The sequence below is a fragment of the Dendronephthya gigantea genome, unplaced genomic scaffold (assembly GCF_004324835.1).
Source record: "Dendronephthya gigantea isolate DGI-Jeju-01 unplaced genomic scaffold, DenGig_1.0 000119F, whole genome shotgun sequence".
NCBI classification, from domain to species: Eukaryota; Metazoa; Cnidaria; class Anthozoa; order Malacalcyonacea; family Nephtheidae; genus Dendronephthya; species Dendronephthya gigantea.
Window position 1 is genome coordinate 135,125 of NW_021163129.1, and position 8,915 is coordinate 144,039.

At 37.0% G+C, this 8,915-nt stretch overlaps 2 protein-coding genes across 2 annotated transcripts; both read left to right on the forward strand.

Annotated features, from left to right (window-relative positions):
• Window positions 1-5,645: 5,645 nt before the first annotated feature.
• Window positions 5,646-6,413, forward strand: LOC114535486. The gene is made up of 3 exons (XM_028556788.1): window positions 5,646-6,136; window positions 6,252-6,339; window positions 6,390-6,413. Exons 1-3 carry the CDS (start codon window positions 5,646-5,648, stop codon window positions 6,411-6,413), a joined length of 603 nt encoding a protein of 200 aa, XP_028412589.1.
• Window positions 6,414-6,435: 22 nt separating this feature from the next.
• Window positions 6,436-7,108, forward strand: LOC114535487. The gene is made up of 2 exons (XM_028556789.1): window positions 6,436-6,807; window positions 6,908-7,108. Exons 1-2 carry the CDS (start codon window positions 6,436-6,438, stop codon window positions 7,106-7,108), a joined length of 573 nt encoding a protein of 190 aa, XP_028412590.1.
• Window positions 7,109-8,915: the final 1,807 nt, after the last annotated feature.

Below are 8,915 nucleotides of genomic sequence, written 5' to 3' on the forward strand. Positions count from 1 at the left end.
ATCTTACAGGACGAATCTTGGAATCACCAGATGTGAAAACGCTGCATTTACATACGAACGTTGTAAGCTATTCAACTGGAACGATGCATGGAGGTGCTCCAATGCTTAGAGAGTGTATGGAAAATGCATAATTGTGGAGAAAATTCCCAGTTGAGAGACTGGAACTTGTACATTAAGCATGTACTACATGAAGTATCTAAGAACGAAATTGTGGGAATTGACTTTCGAAAAAGTGGAATTTCTTGATGTTTGGTCATGCAAAACATGAAAACTGCAGGTTTGTATGACTGACAGCAAGTAAATTCAAACTCAGCATATAAAAATCTATAGATTCATGTTCACCTTGTTTGATGGATTGTCTGAAGTTTCATTGTTGTTCTTGGTAATTAATTCTGGCCATTCATTGTCATTAACCGATATGATGTTTTAATTTTTCCCGTACCTGCATAAAACAATTTCCATACCTGCATAAAAGGTATTTATTTATTTATTTATATACATGCTTTGTCAATTCTGACCAGTGATCCCTACAGAGCTTATTGCTCCATTAATAGGGTACCTAAAATTACATTATACATGCACAAACAACATTTACAAGATAATGGTTATTTCGCTGCCCTCATAGAAACAATCAAGACATTGAACAAATTGTATTAGTTTCCTAATATAGTAATATGTTTCAAGAATATTACCAATTTGAACAGTGAAGGCTGAGAAGCTCATTAGAAATATTCTGAGGTCAGCGAATCAACCTCTACAGCACATTTTATCAACAAGTTTACATAACAGACGAAATGAATGACATTTAACACAGATAGTTTTAAAAGATTGCAGAACATCAATGTTATATACCAGTTAAGTCATCTTATTATAATAATCCAATAAGTATGAGTTAAATTGTCCAATGGTAACATCTGATCTACGTATATGTGGCGGTAGACTGTTGAAGATTCTAGGAGTTCTGTTGTAATAGCTATTTTGATATGTTAAGGTGTTTACTCTTGGTATGTTTATACTAACGCTATTCAATGTCTCGCTCCTTGTGACACGATTACTTAATTTAACTTATATGTTTTGACTTTGTCTCATTTCTTTAAATAAGTGAATTAAGTCCAGGTAGTCATGCCAGTAGCTCAAAGGAAATAGCCCTGTTTTTAGCAGCCGGTTTTTGTAGCTTGTTTTGGATCCAAAGGGCAATGACAAGATGACTCCTGTTGGACGTCTTTGAACCTTTTCCATTTCAAGGATGAGAAAAACAGACTGTGGTGACCAGACTTGCGAACTGTATGCCAATTGACTTTGTACCTAGGTCTTATATAGTATCGGTTGTGATGTTTTGCCTAGAACTGTAACTTGCTAATACCAGTCAGTGAGATTTCAAACCAGGCCAGTAAGTTACCACCAACCCCAACGCTTTGTAATTTCTTGATGAGTAGTTTATGATCGACTCTGTCGAATGCTTTAGCAAAGTCTAGGTATAGAATGTCTGTTTGAACTCTTATCTAGCGATTTGCCAATCTCATGAAGAAGCTTTGTAATTTCTTGATGAGTAGTTTATGATCGACTCTGTCGAATGCTTTAGCAAAGTCTAGGTATAGAATGTCTGTTTGAACTCTTATCTAGCGATTTGCCAATCTCATGAAGAAGCTTTGTAATTTCTTGATGAGTAGTTTATGATCGACTCTGTCGAATGCTTTAGCAAAGTCTAGGTATAGAATGTCTGTTTGAACTCTTATCTAGCGATTTGCCAATCTCATGAAGAACTTGAAGTAACTGTGATGTTGTAGACCTTCCCTTGAGAAAACCAAACTAGAGATTATGCAGTTGGCAGGATAGATGGTTAATTAGTTGATCCTAGATACAACGCTCTAAGACTTTCGATACAATGGAAAGCAGAGAGATTGGCCGATAATTTGAGACTTCACGCTTTTGACCACTTTTAGGAATAGGTGTTACATTTGATATCTTCCATTCCGCTGGTATTCTTCCTGTATGTAAGCTCTTATTAAATAGATCACTCAGCTATGACAAGATATAGGGTGCGCTGTATTCTGAATTTTGCAGGGATTTAATCTGGGCCTGTGGCTTTGCTGACATGAAGCGAGAGGAGAACCACGTCTGACACCATCATAGGAAATGTGGATATCTGTAATTGGTTCACATGATGAGTTGATCAGAGTTGGATGATTATTATACTCGTCCTGGAAAAGGGGAGGATTAAACATGGAATGGAAGTAGTTGTTTAAAAGGTTTGCAATGTCCTCTGGGTTTTCAGCTGTTATAGTCTCTTCACTTCGTTTCCAGGTCATTTTGCTTGGCACAGTGGACGTTTTTGACACGGATTTAAACAGCAACCAAAATTTCTTCGGGTTAGATCTCGTTAAGTTGGCTAAGTTCTGGAAGAATTTTTTACGTTTTTGTAAAAGTAGGAGTTTACAGCAACGGCGAAGTTCACGAAAGGATTCCCAGTGTTTGGTGTTAGATGTTCTTTTCGCTCTTCGTCTAGCTGTTTCCTTTTTCTTCAGTAGATTTCGAACGTCACTGTCAAACAAAAGTGAAGATTTGCGTTTCTTGATGACTTTGGTAGGAATGTGATGATACATAGCATTCATATAACGATCACACCAACGTTGCCAATCATCGTCAATGTTGCTCGAATTATTTTCTAGGTTGTCGGAGTTGTTAGGGAGCTTTCCGGAACTGTCACTATTATATTTATCTCAGACTATTGACGAAGAAAGGTCAATTGATGATAGCGTTTTGAATAGACCCTCCCAGTCTGCAGAACTGTAATCTAGAACCGTTTGTGTGACGCAGGACGATAACTTGGCACATACGTTATATTCAAAAAACAGAAGCAGATACAGAGCTCAGAGCTCCGCGTCTGCACGCAAAAAAATTCTTGGAAAATTAGTCTTTCTTCAAGAGGTGCTTTTTTAAGACCTCTGGCTTATCTGGGAAGGTAATTTTGTTTGCTTTTGCACAACTTGGAATTCGACCAACTTTTAAGTTTGAGTAACATGTACCACATATCCATTCAGTGTTATCAATACTCTTCACACAAGTAAGACATAAATTAAGGATTTTTGGAACAAGATTTATATAAAGAAACATTACATTCAGTGACAGATGATCTATACATATTGATGACAACAGATGCAAATATATTCTGGTCCAACACTTATGTTCTTTATGAAATAACTCAATTGGAAGGTCAATTTGCTGTCCTAAATCTTCAGAGTAACTAAGTATCTCTGGGGTTTCAGATATACTGTCATCCAAATTATTTTCTAATTGTACTTTTTAATCAATTGTTACATTTTCACTATAATCTAACTTTCATTTAGTATATTGCCTTTTTTAAGTATCTTTAACTTTTTTTGGATACTTTTGCTTGACATAATATTTGACGATTTAGACGATTCAGCAACCTTTTCGGGATTTAATTTTCTATACAGTACCATTTATGGGAGAGTTAACAATTCCATATCCTGTCCTGTGGGACAGGATTCTTATCCCGGGGGACGGGAATCTCATTCTGCAAGAGGGGAATCCCATGGCTTAATAAAAACTTGTTTCATTACTTTTGTTGTGCAATTCGAGAATGGGAAGGTTAACTGCAGCAAAAAGCGCATTACTAAATTGAAAGAAAGTGGCTACAAGCCATTCGAAATACAAAAAAATTTGAAAAGTGAAGGGGTTGAAGTTTCGAGAGTTTGCTTGTGGAAATTTTGACAGCGCTTCAAGCAGAACCAGACTTTGTCTATGGAAGTTTTTAATTTTATCAACGCACAAATGAAACTCAACGATTAATTAACTTCGCCAGGCCTTCAATCACTAATCGAAAGAGAATTTGGCTTTTGACTAATCGTTTTTGACAAGTGAAGTTAAGACTTCAACGAAAGCTAGGTTGTTTGGCCACTGGTTCGAAATATTGCCAACTCATGAAGGAAGCAAATCAACCCAACTAACTCAAATTTGCTCAACGATGCTTGGATGATAAAGATAAATTTGACGATGTGATTTTCACTGATGAAAGTTCAATGGAACTTCATCAATCTGCTCGCCAAGGAAATACCAACTTACTGGCGTGGACAAGAGATCTCATTGCTGGTTCTGCAAGATCAGCTAGCCGAGAAGTTGCAAATTTAATACCTTCGCAAAGCAATATTAATACATTTAATAGTACGCTCACACAATTGACCTTCTCCCGTAATCAAGATTCTCCTAGATCTACCTCAAGCATTTCTCCCGCTGGTGGTAATACAGCAGTTTCTGCAAGTGGAAAAAGGGCTGCTACAAGTTTACATTTTGGTGTTTAAAAAAGAGTAAACATAAGAAGGTACAGCAATATTATCCAAAAACAGTACATCTGCTGGATAAACCTCCTGATGAGTACATCGGCCCAAATGACTTCATATCTGACTATGCGATAAAGGATGACATGGTATTATTAAAGTGTTACATTGAAATTGGGACGGAACAAACCGAATCAGAAATTAGAAAAAGTATAACGGAGATATGCGCATCATTTACAGTGTTTAGTGTAAAAATATATATATATATATATATATATATATATATATATATATATATATATATATATATATATATATATATATATTTATATATATATATATATATATTTATATAATCATCAATATACAAAAAAGTAAAATGAAATAATAACTTTATTTTACGTTTCGGGGCAAGCCCCTTCGTCAGAAACGAAATGACAATCTGTTCACCGTCCTTCAAACCTATATAGCCTAATTACCTGAAAATTAGCATAACCATACAATTAACAATCTTTCCTCTCATTTAAACCTAATGGCACATAACATTGAATTTTTTCTATCCAAAACCTTTCCCTTTCGGTCGGGTTATTAGCATTTGTATTGTCAATAACTCGAACCATAAAATCTTTTAAACCTGAATGACCTTCCCCATAGAAATGTGCATACAATTGTTGACCGCAAATATTCCTTTTTCCCTCCCCATATCTATTCAAAGAGCTCTTATGGTTATTAAACCTCAATCTGAAAGGTGTTATAGTACAGCCCACATATTGTTTGCCACATTTCCTGCAATCTACCAGATAGATCTAGATGTATATACAAGTATGTTGAAAGGCTGGCTCTTGATATATATATATATATATATATATATATATATATTTATATATATATATATATTATACTACTCCTCTGTTGTAGGTATTAAGGCAGCGCTTTCCACTGATAGAGTCACACAACATTCATTTTGTAAAGCAAGATCGTAACAAGGTCACCATGTACGTCTGAACATTTATAAAGAATTAATCGAACTCACCCCAGAGGTATTGAATACCAGTGGTGGTGAAGATGATGACATGCTATCACGGCCCTCATTTTCTTTATCAAATACATCAAGTGCCAACTCAAGCCCTAGTATGGCGCGTTTTTACAGTCAAAATTAATTACTTAGATGGGACGACATTGTAAATCGAACGACATCATTGTAAATCGAGCAACGCTTACTCGAAACGAATCGACTTGTAAACAAATACTGTTATATTTCGGCTCAAACAATTAGCATCGCATATTATACGACTTTGTGGTGTGGACCTTGTGGACGATGAAATTCAGCATTGTGTTATACAAGCTATGAGTTACCTGCAAAGAGTAGAAGAGCTAAATATTGAAGGCCCCTTTAGATCGGGAGTAATTCACTCTGGTAGGCGTGGCCGTCCTAGTTTAAACATTACATCTGAACAATTGAATTACTTCATCAACTACCACTTCTCAATTGCTGACATTGCCAAAGCCTTAGGAGTATCACAAAGTACGATATCCAGGCGAATGCACCATTATGGACTGTCCATCAGAGGAAATTTACCTCCTTTATCAGATGCTGAACTTGATGCCATGATACGGGATATCTTATATGAATTTCTTAATGCAGGGTATCGGAGAGTTATTTCGCAACTCGCTACTTCTGGTTTTAAGCCCTCACAAATGCGAGTCCAAGAGTCTATGCGGAGAGTGGACATAGAAGGAGTTGCTGTACGCTGGCTGAAATTGACGCCAAGAAGACAGTATAGTGTATCCGGTCCTTTGGCATTATGGCACATAGACAGAAACCATAAATTGATCAGGTAAGTCATATTGTGTCGTTGCTCATATAGTCAAGTAAGTCACATTGTATTATTGCTCCGCTGTTTATTATTATTATTAAAACTTTATTTAATGAGGGTTTATTTACTGCTTAAGGTGGCGGCTGGTTATTCATGGTGGAGTAGATGGGTATACTAGAGTCCCAGTATATTTAAAGTGCAGTGATAATAATCGAGCGGAAACAGTTCTGGATTGTTTTTTGGCTGCAGTGAATGAGTATGGCCTGCCATCAAGGGTAAGATCAGACAAGGGTGGTGAAAACACTGCAGTTTCCTTATATATGCTAGAGCATCCTTTGCAAGGACCAAACAGAGGGAGTATGATAACAGGAAGAAGCGTTCATAATCAAAGAATTGAACGATTATGGCGTGATCTGTTCAACGGTGTAACATTTATCTACTACAGCCTATTTTACCATTTAGAAGATAATGGCATCCTAGAACCATCTAATCCATCCCATCTTTTCGCGCTGCATTACACATATATTCCCAGGATAAACCGGCATTTGGAAACTTGGAGACAAGGATATTTGCAACACAGGATAAGGACTGCTAGAAACAGATCCCCCATGCAACTTTACATAATAGGCCTCCTGCAGTACAGAAACTCCCAGCATGTAGCCATTCATGACTTGTATGAACCCACTACTATGGTAAGAAAAACTACCTGTTAAAGTATTAAATGTTGTTGGGGAACAGGCAAATGCAGTAATATCTTAGTTTAGTTGTTGGTTTTTCTAGGAGCAATTTCAGCAATATGCGGTCGATTGGGGTGGGCCTCTTCCGGTTGATGCAGATGTTGATGTGGTTGAAGTGCCAGAAACAATATGTCCATTTTCCCCACAACGCTTCGAAGAACTTCAAGCAACAATAGATCCACTTAGAGAAAGTGATTCATACGGGATTGATATATATTTGGAATCATTGCGATTTGTTAACACTATTGTTGGATAGAATATGAATGACCTTACCCAAGCATAACCGCAACGCAAAGACAACGGGAGAGATGTGTATTCGACAGCGCACAATCGTGTCCTGCAGCAGTATAAATGCGTTTACCTGAATATCTTTAAGCTACCGTTTAAAAAATCTACTTTCATTGACTCGACTATTGAAAGTCTGTACATAGTCATAGGCCGAAACATCGCCGTTTCAAACACGAGGTAAAACCATACATTCTCTCGTTGCAGAGGCAATGCGCGACGTTCAAAATTTCCAACATTGCACAATGTATTTTTTTGCTGTATGACTTTCATGGTAAATAAATTAATATTTAATATTGCATTTCTTTTGCAAGACCGGATTTTGTGTGCTGTCGAATATTTTTTTTCCGTAAACAAAACTGAATAAAATTTGCTCCCTATAGTGCATGTGTGCACAGTCAGTACAGAATATGTGACGCAACCAGCAATTATTGTAATGTGAGGAGTCTTCTTAACAACTGTCACGGACGGTCTATTCCCATGTATCCATGACGAAGTGCCACATTCATGGACCTCTCGAACCCTTCATACGTCTTATGGACTATTGGAAGTGTTAACGAGTAGAAGCATGTTTCTGCAAAAGGTAACTCACTGTTGTCATCGTGAAACTTTACCTGCAAGACGGCCCTTGGTGGTAATGTGTTGGTCGCCGTCCAAAAGCAGCACAGATCGGTCAATGAAGGCTTTTCTAAAATAATAATTATAAATTGTTAATCGTAATCATAATTGATTAACTACAACATGGTTACTAGCCGAACTACTAGCGTTGCTTAACTGAGTTAGGCTAGTTGGTATATTTTTAATACTGTACGTACATTTGCTTCACAAGGAGACCATTACTATCATGTCTCATACTTTTCTGCGTAGCAACGCAGGTTGCGACCGATAAAATATTAAAATACATGTACACTGTTTTATTACATCTCTCAGCTAACTTTACTGCTGAACTAATTTTACTTCACACCATTCGACTTTGTGACGATGACCCAAGCGCTTGTTACATAATTATACCTGCTTCATATTTTGCCAGAGTGGATATATAATTGTGCCACTACGTTATTATCTGTTCCCGGCCCTCAGTCTCCTTAAAGACCATTGCATCCTTCATTTCATCAAAAGTTATGAACTGCAGTTCAGATTTAGGAAATATCATTTCCAATATTTCAAAAGAACATCTTCCCATGAACGAATGCAATTTTACTTCATTCATTCCTGAAAATGCAGAAAAATGGTTATAATTTGGAAGTAGAAAACTGCCTTCTACCACATGACAAAATTGTTCATATTTGGAACGTTGACCGCGTTATTCACACATATACAAATTCACTGTATAAACATGGTAAATCATTGGCAATTGCATTGCCCTCCATAAAGTACTTCACTAACCCTTGGCAATATCATCCAACTCCCTCCTTCTTTTGTCTATGACATTGTGAACCATTATTCCTTGGATTACATGACGTCGGTTTGAATTTAAGCAGTGGCGGATTCAGCGTACATCAAACCGGTCAAGTGATGTACGTAAAATTCCCAAAGCCTAGCTTTGTTTAATTATCATTCAGCATAGTATTACTATCACTATCTCAAACTATGCGGTTGGTGCTGGTTTCGGTTTGAATCCGTTTGACTATATGGGGGATATTCCGTTTATATAATTCGGTTTTGTTCTGTCGCATTATGATGCAAAGCAAAGTTTCCGAACATGATGCAGTGTTACAGCGGTCTTTATGACCGGTTTGCAGGGCTTTCCCCCACGAAATTGAGACTTGTGATTGGTC